This window comes from Amblyomma maculatum, chromosome 2 (assembly GCF_055883805.1).
Source record: "Amblyomma maculatum isolate TAMU_Amacu chromosome 2, ASM5588380v1, whole genome shotgun sequence".
Classification (NCBI taxonomy): domain Eukaryota; kingdom Metazoa; phylum Arthropoda; class Arachnida; order Ixodida; family Ixodidae; genus Amblyomma; species Amblyomma maculatum.
The window spans coordinates 119,310,290-119,328,004 of NC_139345.1; the positions used below are offsets into that span (position 1 = coordinate 119,310,290).

At 45.5% G+C, this 17,715-nt stretch overlaps 1 protein-coding gene across 1 annotated transcript; it reads left to right on the top strand.

The window, feature by feature from the left end:
• The first annotated feature begins 284 nt into the window (after nucleotides 1-284).
• On the top strand, nucleotides 285-16,627 carry LOC146199700 (uncharacterized). Its single transcript, XM_084595199.1, has 2 exons — nucleotides 285-829; nucleotides 13,766-16,627. The coding sequence occupies exons 1-2, from the start codon at nucleotides 427-429 to the stop codon at nucleotides 13,957-13,959; spliced, it is 597 nt and encodes a 198-aa protein (XP_084451325.1). The 5' UTR covers nucleotides 285-426; the 3' UTR covers nucleotides 13,960-16,627.
• The last annotated feature ends 1,088 nt before the right edge of the window (nucleotides 16,628-17,715 follow it).

Below are 17,715 nucleotides of genomic sequence, written 5' to 3' on the forward strand. Positions count from 1 at the left end.
TCATGAAGAGATTAAAAGGCAAATATTCTTCACTGAGCGCTACGTTTTGGTGCATGGCGTTATCCAAAATGATACACAGCCGGCAATTTTCGCAGTCAGCGGTTTCGCGATATTTGATTTGTCCATTCTAAGCTGCATGCCAATGATAGCTTCCCTTGCCTCTCCAGATAATAGGCTCTTCATTCCGCAGTTTCAATAGGGCCGTTATCGTTCTGAAGCCACACGACCCATTTATTGAACGGCTGCGAACGGGCTGCACGCTTCAGTTCTGAAACAAATGATGACCAGAGCTCGTGCTTTTCGGCGTGCCAGGAACGCAGGTGCCGCGAGTCGCTCGGTGCAGCACGCCAAAACCCGAAACGGTCCGTCGGTTCAAAAAAAGAAAGCTCCAGGCCGCGTTCATTGCAGCTTCTGCAGTGAAACTGTATGCGCCATAGGCTTATCAGCCGCGCTGGCATCGTGTCTCAGTTTTTGCTTGCCTGCCATGAGCACGGGTCAGCGCAGCGAGAAACCCAGCATGCAGTCGCTGCGCGGATTTCGCGCGTCCCGCTTCGATTGACGAGCGAGGAGGAAAGGCCAGAGAAAGAGAGAGCGAAGCCCGAGGGAGAGAGGAGCCGGCTGTTCGTCGGGAGGGCGGGCTTGACGGCACTGCAGCAAGCCGCGGGTTCTGTCAAGATGGCGGAGGGCGATGCGTCGGTCGGAAATGCGGACCAGGGTTTCGGCGGCGAGATTGACCTCACGTGGGCGGACAAGCTGCGTAAGATGGTCTCCAGCGACGCTGAATGGGAAGCCATCATCCTGAAAAAGATGGAGGAAAAGAGGAACCGAGGTGACGTTCGTTTTTCTTGTGCCGCGGCGCCCGGGCTCGCGTTTATGCTAGCCCGTGGCTCACTCGGGAGGAGTGGGGGATGGAACACGCAGCGCTCCTTCGTCCGTGCCCGTTCGTTCGCTGAGATTGTAAACCGATGCGAATTGCTGCATGCAGGTTGCAGCAGGTCGAACTAGCTTGACTTGCATTAATTGCCAGGTTGCGCACCTTCTGACATTTGAAAATCGGAAGTAAAAAAAGCAAAATAGGCCAAGATGAGATGTGAGTCTGCTTTCTGCCTTTTGCCTGCGCATGAAAATGACGTGCGTTTGAAAGCGAGAAGGGTTAGGCTGATTCGGTTCTTGCGGTTGATACAATGCCATTGACTAATGCACCATTCTTTACGTTTATAAATTTCGGTGGCTGTTACCACAGAACACTACAGAAACATCAATATACTCTCATGACAATATGTGTGTCAGTAATTTCGTCAGATTATGTTCGGTGCAAGTACTGATTTCGGGTTGAGGTTAATATTGTCGCGGAATAAGTCTATCAGTAATGCACGCTGTCGGAATCGACATGGCGAAAACGTGCAGAAGCTTTGTATCCTATTCTCCAGGGTGTGCGCAACCATCACACGTGGGGAGACATCTATTCTTCCTATTTCACTTTAAGTAGAGGTGTTCTTTCGTAGTGAAACGCCTATTCGGCTACTGTGGCAGGAATTGCGGTGGGCGATGCTTTGATTCCGTTTACATCCGCGCGGCGTCCCCATTACGCATGCCACAGTTTTATGAAAGCGCGTTCGCTTTATGCGACTGCTCTTGATTTTGCTTGAGAAAAGGAACATTACATAACGGTTATCGTCGCCAGCGTGGTCTACTTTAACTTTGCAGACGAATCGCGTTAAAGACGACGTAACTGAAAGTTGAATCACATAAGAAGCGTAGGCTTTTTTTTTATTATTATTATTCTTTGCGGCAAACAACTGCGTCTTGCAAGCGAGAAAGTGGCAGTGTCGTAAAATCTTGAATCCTAGTTTCAGAAAGGTGCAGCGTCTGAAGCGCCACGTTTCTTGAGGCCTCCTCCTGAGCGCCATCGTATGTAGCGTGCGACAGGCAAAACCGTGGTTTGTGCGTATAAATAGGCAGCATGACTCAATGAATCTTGAGGTTATGGTTATCTACGCTGATTAGCCAAAAAAATTAGGAGGACGCTTCAGTCTTTCCTCAAGAATGTGCGTGATAGCGCCCAACTCATTTTCGTGACGAATTTTTGGCCTTGTTGGCGAAATGTTAAACGTCTCTAGGTGGTTCGTTCTTTTTTTTTTTTTTTTTTTTTTAAGAAAGGAAGACGCACTGAGCCTCGTCTCAATTCTAGGTCGGCACCTGCACTTAAATCGGAGGTGAATATGTCGCCGGCTCCAATCCTTATCGCAAACTTACACCCAGCATGACTAGCAGATGGATGCTGAATGGGAACCAAACTCATATGACGTCTCGAACGGTTACGTCACAGTTTTGTTACGAAATCACGAGCGACACCTAACGCAAAAGAGAGGTGTCATATGTGATTCCTTTCCGTTGCAAGCTTTACCAAATGGAGTTGGCCTTTTAAACGGCTGTTACCTTCGTTATGCTCTGTAGTCCGCTTCGCTATCCTAAACCAATGGTGCCTTCATCTTCGAAATGAGGGGTAGAGCGAAAAAGTGTTGAGGTCACGGCATTTGGCAGCGTGCCGCAGTGCCGAGCGATTCTTGCGCGCACTGGTTTCTGTCAGCGCAGAGCATCAGAGGATGTTGCGCTTGCGTCCGCCGTCTGGTTATTATCGGACAAGCCCGAGGGTTTCTGCTTACCAGCACGGGTGGGCGTACACGCAGCGAATGTTCATCCGCTTTATTATTTTTTGTTTCGTGAGTGAATGGATGTCCTCTGACATTTCACCACTCTTCTGAAGATGCGTTTCGGTATTTCCCTTTTCAGGCATTATGAAATATTAATTCGTTGTAGGTACCTCGAGAGCGGGTGTCTCCAATAGGTGCGCACGAAAGGTTAATGCGCCTTTTGTGTCCAAAGCAAGATTTCGTTTGCAATTCGGCATGCTCGTCGCATCCGTACGCAACGGTGCCCTTTAATAGAATGCAGAAAGGGGCCACTTCTGATGTAAAGAACAAAACTGTTTTTTTTTTTTTTTTTTTTTTAACGCGTGACCAAAAGCTGTTGGGCACTTTACGTAATTCGTATGGTCCAGAACAAAGCGCAACAAGCAATCTAAAGTGTGCCCGTCTTCGTGTTTATAGCACTCTTTTAGAGCCCAACTATGATGATCTGGACCTTGGATACTCCGATTTATTTTCTGTCGGCGTTTTAAAGCCCCTCAAAGTGCCACTTTCAATGCGTCGCCTGCATTGCCGACGACATAGCAGCATGCCGCGAGTGAAATTAGTGTGTTCGTCATTGTACTGCTCACGTCCACCTTGTCACGCTAAGATTCTTCTCTTTGTCCGCGGTGATGTGTTCTGCCAGCATGCGGATGGTAAATTCGTCACGTTTGGGGAAGTACTGCATCGACGCTTGTGCACCAAATGTCGGCCAACTTGTAGTCAAGGCGGGATTTCTCCCTAGAGGAATGATAAAAACCGCCTGCAGAGGCGGTTTGAAGTCAATCCCGTGGTAACGTGGCTTCATCATCGATGCTTTATATGGCCGTGATTTGGCTTTCTGCTTTCCACTGTGCCTCACCACCTCGAAGACGTATCTCGACAGATCGAGAACATGATTGCATTGTCCGCAACCGCGTAAAACATTCTCATGGATTACATAATCATTTTCTCAAATCCCGGTCATCCATGCGTGCTACACATATTTTTGGTGTTATTTAAATGAACCGGGGATGTGAATATGATCACCTAGTGCCCTCCTTATTTTCTTGGCTTCTCCCATGTCCGAGTTGTGGCCTGGTTGTGCGACACTTCACACCGAAACTCGGAGCCGGGTCTGCGCTCATCGATCCAGGCACTTGACTCAGAGGCCTTTCTGATGAACTTCGGTCTAACGCGTCTAGGCCGTCCTGTGTGATCGGTCCGGCCCCTCTGTCCGCCAGCTGTAGTCACAACTCAATAGTGTAATATTTCTCTAGGAGCGATGGGGAAAATTATTTAACTACCCAGCTCCGATTCACGAAATTAAAAAAAAAAATCGAAATAACGAAGCCGTAGTTCGTGCCGTAACATGACAGTTGTGCAGTGCATTGTTACCCGCAGGTTACGAGGCCGTAACCACTAGGGAAGCCTAACTCTGAGAAATTTATCCAACCATGCTATTCTTCAATGCACCCTAACCCACGGGGCGTCGTCTGAAATAATCGAGACCGCTTAAAGAACGAAGAAACGTGAAAAATCGCGCCCATTGAGCGACGATCTAAGCTATGTATGCAGCTGCTGCAGAGTGTTACCGATTAAGAACAGCTTTGCGTGAGCATAAGATATCTACTTCCTCCTGCGATATGACCCGGCTTTTTCGCGCACTAGCGCGTCCGACCAGGCTGAGAAATAATCGATGCTGCGGACGGCCCGACCAAAAAAGAGGGGGTCGATAAAGGTTGTTCATTATGATTTTAGCAGTGAACCCGCGGGGCTCTTTGTACACGAGCTTTTGTGCCTGGCTTGCGCATGGTTAATTATATCGCGCATGCAAAAAGCTTCCAGCATCGTTTCTGCATGCAGTGTCCTTCATTAATGGATGGTGTGTGTCATGTATGGTTACTCGGAAGTTATAGCCAGCTTATCCGCGTCTCTCCTTCGGTCTAATAGCGCCATAGTATTTTTTAATCGATGATCTTGAGCGTTTGGAAATTCTTGTACAGCTGTGTTGCACAAAATTCTAACAGAAACGCAACACTGTGCCTGCATCACTAACAGCGTTAATTAGCAGGTGGTATATCGTGATTGGTAATATACTGTCAACTGCCTGGGCACACTAACGAGCCGGAACAGTTAACTGTCTCTATGAGGAGGGAAAAAAAAAAAAACACCGTTCACTCGGTGCGGTGACACTGACCCCACATTGCTGGTCAAACCGCTCTTCCGTCATATATGCGGTTCTGTGCTTAAGACATGAATTTTGACCTACATGTAGCGCTGGATCGAGTTCACATCCAGGCCGACCATTGCAGTTGATTTCGACCTCGTAAAGCAAATTGACGCCGAAAATGATAGAAAAAATGAAAAATTCTGCGTGGTTGGAGTAGACTGACAAGCTACAATCGATGGCTCTGATCGCTAACCCCATCGTGTGGAAATACATGCTTTATTTCGCACAGCGTCACATCCTTGAAATGGCAGTCTCCTCTCGGCAAAGCGCTCCACCCATGATTGCTGTAAGCGGCACTGCATCATTTCCATGTTTTAAACGTGCCACGGTCAACCGCTTTTAGTGCGACCTTCCTGATAGTTCTCGTCCTCGCATTGATGCTGTCATGTACTGAGGCTGATTCAAGTCCTCATCAGCGGATGTGTCAATCGTTCTCGCTAGCGCGGTTGCGGTGTTCGTGAAAGAAAAAAGAAGAAACGCTTAATTATCTGTGCTTGAACACGGAAGCGCCGATCATGTGATAATTTAAGTACATAAAACACGTAACGATATCGCGATAATCAACGTTACCGTGGGGCCACGCGCACTTCACAGCCTTCACCCCTTCATTGCCGGAACCGCAGTGCTAGTGCGTTCGTACTCAGTTCAGCATCGTATCTTTTTCGTATAGTCTTTCCGTTCGCTTACTCCGCATAGTGTGGAGAGTTGCTCACCTTCATTTTACACTTGATTGAATGAGGCTGCTTTCTTTTTCGCATTTTGTTCTACTGATTCACTCCCATTTTATTCTTGGGGCAGTTCTACGGGCCGAGCTAACTGAGTAGTCTTTGGCACGTATAAGTGACCCTTGTCATTTTGCATGTGAGGACAACGAATTCTTTCGTTGTAACATTTGTGCAAGAGAGAGTCTTGCTGCTTACGAACCAGTTAAGCTTGGTTCCATTAAGCTTGATTCCAGTGAGCTCATATATTTTGAGGTATAATTTGTTGTCAAAAACATTCATTACTTAAATTTGTTGCTTACAGTGGCGCTGTTTCGAAGTGCCGGTAGTTCCTTTTTCCATAGTCCCTGTCCGTTTCGAATAAGCGGCTTCCGGCTTCCGAATGGTGTACTATACGTTTTGCAACTGTGTGCCAGTTGGCCCGAGTCTGCAAACTATCGAGTCAGAGGAAACAATACGCACGTGCTGAGTTGATATGATATGAAAAGGATATGAAAAGGAGGAGGGGGAAGAGGGGGGAAACTGGCCCAGGGCGTTTTCTGCCACACGTGAGGCTGGCAAACATTTTTGCGCGCTCACGTGGCATGAAGTACAGTTCTTTGGCATCATCCATATAATAAGCCTCTGCGCTTGTCAGCTACCCCGCCCTGCTTACGTGGCAAGGAACACCGCTGTTTTGTTTTTGTTTTCTTAATCTAAATATCGACAGAGTGCCTGAGAGCAGGACGGGGGCTTCTTCGCAAGGCCTTCTCTGAGGGGGAGCAGCCGGCACCAAAAAGGGAAAAATCGCGGTCCACGTGCGGCCCTGACGCTCGGCGGTCGCTAGCTGGAACGCTAAATTTAGCGGCGCGAGCCTTTCGACGCCAGACGCGTGCCGCCAATTTGCGCAGGGAACGAAACCGTCGCGAGCACTGGAAGAAGAGGCGAAGAAGTGTAGCGCGAAACTCTATGGCAGCATAGTTCTGTGAACCTATATTCAAATACTTTCTCTCAATTCTGTCGCTTGCATCCCCCCTTCCCGTCGTTCAAGCAGACCACATTGGTCCACTTTAGGTGAAGGGCGGGTTCGCTCCCCGTTGGCTCGCGTTTTCTCCGAGTTCTCTAGATAGCTCTATCGGCAAAAATAGTCATCTCGGCTCATTCGTGCTGCTGCCATGAAAAAAATATATAAAATTTCACCAAAACTGTCACGCTGTAAAGATCTTTGCTTATGTTTGTACTTAGGTGCACATTATAAAAATGGCCTTAAAAAATAGAGTATTGTTCTTTTTTTTTTGTATAAAAGAGAAAGGAAATAATATAATTAAGAACTATGTGGAACATCTATGCGCCTCGCAGTAAAAAAAATAAATAAATAAATAAGGGATGGAGAAAAAGTTCAACCGTCACTTGCGTTCTTCCATGAAATTGTCAGAAGTAGTGTATTTATTCCATTTAAAGCTATCTTCAACCCTGCCAATAAGCATGAAAAGATTTTATAAGCATTGCGAAGGCTTTGGATAATGCATAAGACAAAATCTAGCTAAATCCTGCAAATACTAAATCGAAGTTTTGACGCCTACTTGAAGCCATAAGCACTTCTGTAGATTAAAAACATGCGTTCAGCTTTATTGTTATTTGTATATTTCATTTTATATAATTCAGTACCGTTTAGTGCCTGACATTTATCAAGTACTTAGGACTGTTTTTAGCAGATTCCGATAAAAATCGAATTTGGAGTAATTTTTTTAAAGTTCCAATCAAAGTTGTTCATTCTTTATATTTTAGAATTCGGGCCGATTTCAAGGTAATATGGAGAAAGAACGTACGATTCTAGAGCTTCAAAATGTTTTTTTTTTTTTTTAAATAAAGAACAAGGCCTGCATAATATAGACAAAAGTTTCAGTGGCAGCATTTTATTGTGTCGTGATAGAATGTAGGGCAGAATATTGGCAATTTTTAGGACAAGCGCTCAGTTTTATATTTATTGTTATAATTGTAAAGAACATAATGCAGCACTTTTTTATTCCGTAATAGTTCTGGGGTACTGACGATTCATGAGAAAGATTTTGTTATAGATTTCTTTTTTCATCTAGGCTAAGCTTGTCCTTTTCAGCTTCAAATTTCGGACTATTTTGATGACTTTTGGAGAACGCAGCTGGCAATCTAGAGCTCCCATATTTGTGTGAAATTAAGAGCGCAACCCGCATAATAGAGAAAGATTTAGTGCAAACAACTTAAGGCATCATGTCAGTAAGTGAGGTCGGGAATGAACATTTTTGCAGTGCGTCGCTCTTGAAGCAAAGCTTGAGAATTTTACTAAATCAACTGCAGTAAGAAAGCAGGTTTATAATAGTTTTTACAATAGTAAAAGTTATATAAATATAGTGAGTAAAACTTATAGATGACAAGATTTCGGTGCGGAAGCAGCAGGTCTCCAATCTTGCAATTTTTTTGGTGTTTCAAAAACGGCGTTTTCCACTTCTAGTGATATACGATGTTTTTGCCGAGAAAACTACGCCGTATCTTGCAAAACTAAGGTTCATTCCTTTGTGTCGAGACATTTGCGCACCGCACATTAAATTTCATCGAAAGTAACAAATGGTCATGGGACCTAGATTACCGATCTTTTCTGAACACACCTATATATATATATATATATATATATATATATATATATATATATTGTTGTATTAGCAAAATTTTGAGCAGATTTCACTTGATGTGTTACGTAGGCTTTAAGTGCACATTACCACGTTTCCTATCTTTTTTTTTTTTTTTCAGTGAAGATTTTTCCATGAACTGAAAATTCGCCACGAATTAATGGGGTACATACTTTAGAAAACAAGACTCCCCTGCAGGGGATGCGTCTAAGGAAATCGCTGCAGAAAAATTAGGGAGGCGTTTAGGCTCCCCGCCATGGTGGTGAGGACCGCTCGACTGCTGTGTCCAAGGATGCAGAATCTAATCCCGCGCGCAGCGGCCGCTTTTTTGATGCATGCGAAACGCAAGGCGCCCATGTGCTGTGCGGTGTCAGCGCACGTTAACGAACCCCAGGTGGTCGAAATTTGCAGAGCCCTCCACCCACAAACCATACACAAAACTTAAGCTTAACACGTAAAGGCCCGCTTCAATCAAGCCGTATATATATATATATATATATATATATATATATATATATATATATATATATAGAAAGAGAGAGAGAGAGAGATAAATGAAAGGGAAATGAGGATGCTCGATATGATACATGAGAGAAAGAAGCCAGCAGCTGGCGAGGCCATAGCGGTGGACGTGGAACGTCCTGTGTTACCGCCAGCGTCACGTAGAACGTGATCAAGAGCGAGGGCGAGGTCCGTATACAGACAACATTAATACCCAAGAAAGTAGCAGGGGGGACAGCGGCCGATGTAGCGCAGTTGGAAGAGTACCGGACGCGATATTCGGAGGTCGTGGGTTCGGTTCCCACCATCGGCACGTTGTTTTTTCTTCTACTTTGTGTTTAATTCTCTTCCCCTAAACAGATTAGATTACTAATTTATGTAATTATCGAAGTAAAAAGTTAAAAAAAAAAGACACAGTACAATCCCCAATGCTTTCCTTGGCCTCGCCGACTGCTGGCTTCTTTCATATATATATATATATATACCGGGTGTCCCAACTAACTTGAACCAAGGGATACAAAATAATACATTTGAGGTAAGTCAGTGAAACCAATTGCATTCAACTGCCAGCCTCCTTGCGCACTACAGGCGATTTTTTGTTTTGCAACTACTTAATTAGCTAATTATGTTAATTTTTCTAATTGATTAAATATCGACTTTAGACCAAACATGTGAATTGGAAACTTGTAGAGCACCTTCAGAAACCCCCATTCCATTAATTTCGATAAAGAAAGTCTCACGTGTATCTTTTTTTCTGGGCTCAAAAGAAAGCCCGCGAAATACAAATAATACCACGTGACTAGTGCATTTGTGCGCCGCGATTGTGGTTCTCTCAGTCGTGGTTGGAGCGAACGAAATTAGCTGCGGCCGTGTCTCCTTTGCCCCGTTAAAGCGGCAGGCCGATAGGCCTGCGATGGTTTCTTCGCCCGCGTCCGACAGCCGGCCCATGTGATGGTGCAAGTATCACCGAGAGCGGCGAGCCGACAGCACCGGGATTCTAACAAACCCTCCTTCTTTCCAATCAGCGAACTTTACGGCAAACGGATGAGCGATGAGGTATCAGCCACTGAATCTGCGCATACAGGCTTGGTTTGGGTAAATGGGCGAGATGACATGGGACTCAACTAAAATTAGCGCTGCACCTTCATTTGCCGGTTCTTTATCGTCATCCGCCCGTCGCGATGTAGGCTGCTGCGGTACACAGGCCTGGCCAAGATCGCGGTGACGACGGGCGAGCTCGAGCTCGCTCCAACCATCGCCAACATTTCTGCCTGCCGCTGCAACGGGACCATCGGGTCACGGCTGCAGCTTATTTCGTTCGCTCAAACCACGACTGAGAGCACCACGATCGCTGCGCTCAAATGCGCTAGTCACGTGGTATTATTTGTATTTCGCGGGCTTTCTTTTGAGCCCGGAAAAAAGATACACGCGAGACTTTCTTTATCGCAATTAATGGAATGGGGGTTTCTGAAGGTGCTCTACAACTTTCCAATTCACATTTTTGGTCTAAGGTGAATATTTAAAAAATTAGAAAAATTAACATAATTAGCCAATTAACTAACTGCAAAACAAAAAATTGCCTGTAGTGCGCAAGCAGGCTAGTAGTTGTATGCAACTGGTTTCACTGACCTACCTCAAATATATTATTTTGTAACCCTTGGTTCAAGTTAGCTGGGACACCCGGTATATATATATATATATATATATATATATATATATATATATATATATATATATATGTGAATGTACGGATATGACTCAGAATGCAAGGGTCCTGGCAGGCTGATTCTGATATCCCATTTGAAGTGAGAAACACGAGTTGGCAGATCCTGCCAAATGCAACGTCAGGCAACTCTATACTCCCGGTCAGTGTGCGGTATTGTGAACTGCCAGCTACTGCCTGCCAGCGCCATGCTTGCGATTCTTCGTTCTTCGCTCACAGCTCTAACGTCGAATTTTCTAGTGAACGCGTTATTCCGTTAAATATCACCACAGCTATAGGCATTCGACAGCTTGGCCGGAGCCGCGGGCTGGCATTCTTTCGGCTTGGATTCATCGCTTGAGTAGCGCATTAGTAGCGCTGCTTTCCAAATGCGTGAATGTCAATCATTGGCTGTGAATCAATGGCACTGGTGCGTCATTCTCCTTGTGTACCCATAAAAGGCGGAGCTTAAGTGTCCTCCCAGTTTTTTTTTTCTTTTTCTGCCTCTGATTTTGCAAGTGCGAATCGCGTTTGGAAGGCCGCCTACTGCCTGCGAACTGATTGAATAACTTTATTTGATCAGGGTATTCTTCGCGGTTTCTTCTTTTATAGAGCCTTATACACTGGTTGGTGTCCCTATTCCGGGGCTCCGTACTTGCTTCCGCCGCCCGTAGAGCACGCTGTATCAGACCTCGTTGGTCTTCACAGCGGTCGCTGGCCAGTATTGCATCCCATTGCTCAGCACTAGGGTCTTAGTATGACGTTTACCTGGTTTACCACGTCAATCTTTTGGCACGTCCATGTTATATGATACATCGTGGGTTTTTCGCCACACCACGGGCATAAGGGCAGATGTGCCGTGGGGTTAATAATGTTTCGTTCGTACAGATTCGAGAACGTCCCTGTCTGTAGTGTTATGTTCGCCATATACCTGCCTCTTCGTTGTTGAGATGTTGAGAGAACCTATAATATGCAAGTATCGCCGAGTACTCGCAAGGCACCGGCGTAGGTTCTTCGAGATCGGATGGTCAGGGAGCTCGGCACCGTACATATCCTCGAGCTACCCGATCCGCCTCTTAATTCCCTGCCATTCCTGCGTGTCCCGGCACCCATATGATACTGTGCTGTATGGTCTGATCACTCCTTCAGCGTTTTTTTATTTCATCACAAGCCGCCTCAAGGAGTATACGCATGGCGGCCTTGTGCACCCTGCCGTCTCTAAAATTCCGGCAAGCCATTTGAGAGTCGGTTAGAATTGTTAGTGACCGTCTTTTAGGAAAGCCTTCCGCCACCGCTAGAGCCACGGCGACTTCTTCCGCTTCCGTTACAGAGCAGTCTCTGATCGATGCGCTTGCAACCTCCTTGTGTCTGGAGCATGCGAAGTTTATCACGCGCACTAAAGTACACGTGCTTCCAATTCAGTTCTAGTTCAAGGTTCTTCAGTGCAGCCGCCGGTCGTTACCATCAGCAAAACCTTCCGCAGTGCAGGTCTGAGCTGCTGGCAGTGAATGTCAGTAGATACTATAGATGCATCCCTCGGTTTCGCGCGTGACGTTTCGAAACCTTTTGTGAGCCAAGCTTAAGTATAGTGTAGTATATCATTGCACTGCTTCATCATCGTCAGCCGGACTATATCTCACTGCAGGGTAAGGGTCTCTCATATCCTTGCAATTAGCCCTGAAGAGTGCTGGCTGCATCCACTTGATCCCGAAAACTTCTCATCCGCCCACCTAACTTCCCTACTTCTGCTCAGCGAAGCTGTTAACTATACTGTCATTTCTCCGGTGCTCCTGTGTCCGACACAATGGCCATGAGCGAGGTTTACATGAACTCGTACTTTTGCTTAGCGAAGCTATTAACTATACTGTCCAGTGCTCCTGTGTCCGACAAAATGGCCATGAGCGAGGTTTACATGAACTCGGCCATGTCCTCTATTATAGGGAAAGAGTGAAAACGTATAGAAGACAGTCGAGAACCGATCAACGATTTCCTTTTCAAAACTCGCTCTTTCTTTCGAACAATCAACTCTATCCACATTCTGTCGAGTTCATATATGTGCGTAAGTGCGCTCACCGAAGTATATCTAAAAGGAAATAGAATATTGTTTTTCAGCATTCAGGAAAAATAATGAACGGTTTGGACACGAGGCTCGTGTGTCTTGCTTCATTAAAATTAGTCCGCGGGTGAAATACAGTTGGCGTGCTGAAGTGCTAGAAGGGTGAACAATGCGCACACGCGCCCCTGTTACGTGGATGGTAGGAAAAGTCAGTCGGAGAGAGATATCTATAGGACTATTTTGTGCGTGATTGAAAACGAACAGCGAGAGAAAACACGCGCGGACTAAAGTTAAGATGCACACGCAGTGCGGAGTTTTTTTCCGGCTCTTGTCCAATTTCGGTCAGCAGAGGACTCCCACGACAGGATCAATCTTCCGTGCTTTAGCGGCGGGAACGGGTCGTAGGTTCATAGAATCGAGATAGCTGCGACGGTTCATTGATGACCTCAGATATGGATCTCTTTGGCAGCGTGAGGCACGTACAGAGACAGGTAAGCAGCGGTGGCGTGTGCGAACAAATAAGGGCGATTCGTGATGACCAGCGCGCGCCCTGAGCGAAGCTACAGGTCTAGTTCGATAGCACACGACGTGTGAGCTGCCGAGGCTGGCACAGACAGCCGTGGGTATGGTACCAAGGGACAGCACGCGCCGCTGCAACATCGTCGTCGTAGTAATCGTGGTTGCGCGGCAGAATTATGACGTCATAACCACATGACCTAGTGCGGGAATTTCAAACACGTACCCAACATTTGAAATAAATTTTGCTTGTATAACGAATTGGATAAGGATCCAAATGAAGCTGAAATTGGCGAGGAGGTTCTTATAATTGATGCAGTTCAGAAATAGAAGTAATCAAATGAAATAAATTTGTTGCCGTTCGTATTCAAATCAAGGTTCTCTGCGTGCCAGACGGGCACGCAACGCATACACCGCGGATGATGACCGTTGATACCAAGCGTGATAAAGCCATAGAGGGGCACCCATGGAGTGAACGCGTTGTGGTGCGTATGACTTACTAATGCGTGTTTGGGACGTGCACTGGTGTTACAAGTAATAATTTTAGTAATAATTTTAAAAATGAAATCATTTAAACAACAGAAATCTAAAAAAATATTCGCACAATGAAAAGGCGGCGTTAAAGGCGCTTCGCGTCTGCTCTCAAGGCAACCTTATGCGTCTCTAAATCCCCCCCCCCCCCCCCCCCCCCCCCCCATCCTTTCTCTCTCGGCCTAATTCGCAGAGATGGGCATCGAAACACAAGAGGAGCAACCCTCGGTGCTGGCCTCCGTCGGGGGCCTCTTCAACAAGATCAAGTCATACATCCCGACGCGCAAGGGAGGCGCTGACTTCACATCCACTGGCTCGCAAGGAGGGTCGAACGCGGACAACATGCCCTCCGTCGACGGCAGCAGGGACGTCATGGAGTCCCAGTAGAAGCACGCCCGGTTCCGAGGCCACATTCCAAGAACGCCCTTCCTCGCCACCTCCCCTTTCCCTCCCCGCAGTGGCCAGCAGCCCTTTCGTCTCGATGGGTGTCATTGGCCACGCGACACGAGCGAGGGTGTCGGCAAAAGTGGGGTACCTAAACTTTGAATCTGGCCAGCGTATCTATCATTCGTGTGCGCTGTACTACCATGCGCGGGTACCACCAGCAGACAAAAAGAATACAGTCTGTTGCTTTTGTTATTTCTTGTCTGCCGGAAGAGTGTGTGAAGAACACACGGGAAATTAACTTTGGCCATGTAGTCTCAGCACTTCAGTTTAGGAGTAGCTATAACTGTAGTATCTGTTTTCGTGGTGTTGAATTTTAAGCAGACAGAGGTGGCAGATTATGTGAGAGAGACATTGGAAATAACATAAACTGCAGTGAAATTTTTTACCACTCTGTTCAGACTCGCTCAAATATATATTATATATACATACACCACAGGTGTGGCAGATGTGACTCTCATCAACTCTGGACCAGTCCTGAATTCCAAAAACACCACAGAGGGCTGTAAAATTTGATAGCGTATAAAAACAGCAAAATTCAAAGGTACAGAGGGCCCTAATATTACTGTTGTCATCACATACAAAAAAAGAAAATAAGATGTGCTTTGCTCTCATTCCCTACGGATGCAATGCTAGAGAAGTTGTAAAATGCGTTTACAAAAGACAATCCTCGCCATTATGCGGCATGTCAGTTCTGTGCGCATTGACAGCATACAACGAGCATGAGTCGAAGCATAAACGTAGTCACCAGTGCATGAGACAGCTTGTGCGATTCACAATACTGCCACGTTGGCAAAGCCAATTTTGTTTCCGATGCATGACCAAAAAATGCTCTCATTATTGTGTGCCACTTGATTAAAATACATATATAGCTTGTACCAAGTGCTTGTCACAATTAGTGAGCAACCTTTCTCCATGGATGTTGTATGGAATTGACTACGTCAACAGGTAACCAAGCAAAAGTGCTAACTTCATGGGAATTTTCGTGGGCCTTATGTGATCCTGCACTCGCAATGAACATTGAGACATCATGCATCTAGATAAGGTTGTGAGCTGTTATGAAAACGTACTGTGATGTTTCAAATATCATGGTTTCGTTTGTAGAAACTTTATTATTTATAATGTAATTGTATTACTTTGAACAGATGCCAACTTCTAACAAGCTGCTAGCGCTTTCATTGTTACGGTCTATGTTGTGTGAGGATGAGGTAACAATGACTAAAATGGAAATGTTAGATATGTAGACACTTTCAAACAACCAAGCTTCATTGGAAATGACCCAGCTGTCACGAAATATGTTTGATAGCAGGTACAGGGTCGTCCACTCTTAGCACAAGCACGCAAGAAGATGGTCGCCCTCTTCAAAGAGCCATCGTGTCCGACCCAACCATGTATTGAAGCAACATTGCCTCCACATTTTTCTGCGCATGTGCCAAGTTGCTGCGATGTACTACCGATTCAGACGTAGTGGCACTTTCAAAAGAGCGACTGCATGTTCGCCTGCTTGTGATAAGAATGGACGACCTTGTACATGGGAATGTGTTAGAAGTGCCTGGGCAGCTTGATGGTCTGAGTGTGAAACTGGGTACGGCAGCAGAGATTTTGCTCTCTTGCACATTGAATGTGGTGCTGCAGTCACTTTCTTTTTTCTTCAAACTCTGCATGGGCACTGTGAGGGTGCTTAACCACGTGCCATTTTCATAAACAAATGTCCTAGCAATGTGCTTAACAATCAGTTACTTGCAACACTCTGCAAGTTGCATTGCCTTAGCAATGTCTGATTTATGAAGAATCTAGTCACCTATTTCGCATATCAACACTTTGTTGACCTTTAGTTGCCTAGGATATAATATGTACAAATGTAAGCAGAAACGCCGGGCTGTAGGAGAAATTTAGAGCCTGAAATCCTAAATTTGTTATGCAAACATCCTGATGCAAGACATGCGTGGCCGAAGCTGGAACTTTCATGCTGTGATGCAGTATCAGACACAGCTGTCATTACTGGAAATGCTAACTCTCGGTGTGTTCTACTTCTACATATATACCAGCTACATATATACTTCTTCAAATAGTACCTGTCCTCCTGTAGCTATTGTATGTACTCTCTGCAGCAAGTACCACTATATCCGAGAGGCATTCTTGACTAGCTTGTGCAGTTGCTCTTCTGTACGAAGTGTTGACTTTGAAGTTAGCATTGTCTGTCCACACACTCAACGAAGAATACTTAAAATTTTTATTAAGCATGTAACAACAAGCATGGACTTGAATACAGTCTATAGCCAGGGTTCTAGATTAGAGGTGAAGAACTGGTGGTGCTGATGTCTTTCTACATGTAGACATCTGAAGGACATTTGTGCAGGTTTCACATTAAAGGTGGTATAGCTTGTTTTTAAGAGAAGACTCAGATACTAGTCCTGTTGCTGCTTCCTTGCCTTAGTTGTTAACATCTATGTGCCTAGAGTGCACCTTGTATTGTAACAAGGGCCACTTCTAGCAGAATAGATTGATGCATCTTGCTTTCTTTTTATAAATGTGAGTGCTACATTCTACTTGAGATGTATTTAGCACTATTGTTTTATCTCAATAAAGAAACTATGTGATGTTAACTGCAGTTCTTGCCAAGCATCATTTTTTTTTTGCTCTGCATGGCAGCAGAGTTTTTTCTGCGCCATGTTTTCGCTCCGTGCCACTTGGACCATTTACAGCACAAGCGGTTTCCTGTGTTGCATTTTAGGCACTCGCTCCAATGGCTGCCAACAGCAGGTAAATTTCAACAAACTGGTAGAAACTGGCAGCAACTTTCAGCTCAAGCTACAGTCATTGCTGTGAAAAAGAGCTACAGCTGGGACCATTGGCTTTAAAGTGATATATATTAGTGAATACAGGGGAGGAAGCAGGCTTAAGCCTTTTGGAGCACTGAAAATATGCTTTAGAGCATGTTTCTAGGCTCGAATAGTTTTAATAATGGCAACTTTCACTTTCTGACGTACAAAGACATCCAGTTTGATTACTTTTTATTCAAGGTTGAAGGCTTTGCTAACTATGCATACATATCTTGCAATACATGACAAACAGCTGAAACATGTACAGATCATTTAACTAAATGACCTACAATTTGCAACAAACTAGCAGCAAATGGAATGCCTGCTTCTACATTTCATAACTGGACATTAAGTTTTACTAAAGCTTTTCACTTTTTGATTTGACGTATTCAACTGCGGAGTCTACCACTTTGGTGTGCTCAAGCAATGCCATTGGTTTGGAGTTCACACAGATGAGCATCACATTTCTGCTCACTATCTTGATCCTATGCCTGTGGTGATATTTCTGGGCATCATTATTAGCCGGACTACACCCACTGTAGGGCAAAGGCCTCTCCAATATTCCTTCAATTAACCCGGTCCTGTGATAGCTGCATTCACTTGACCCCTGTGAACTTCTCAACCTTATTTGCCCACCTAACTTTCCGCCGCCCTCTGCTACGCTTTCCTTCCTTGGAATCCAGTTCGTTACTATAAGAGAGCCCCGCCGGGGTGGTGCAGTGGTAAGACGCCCGACTACTGTGCCGGAGTTCCCGGGTTCGAACCCGACCGCGGCGGCTGCGTTTCGATGGAGGCGAAACGAAGAGGCGTCGTGTGCTGTGCGATGTCAGCGCACGTTAAAGATCCCCAGGTGGTCGAAATTACTCCGTAGCCCTCC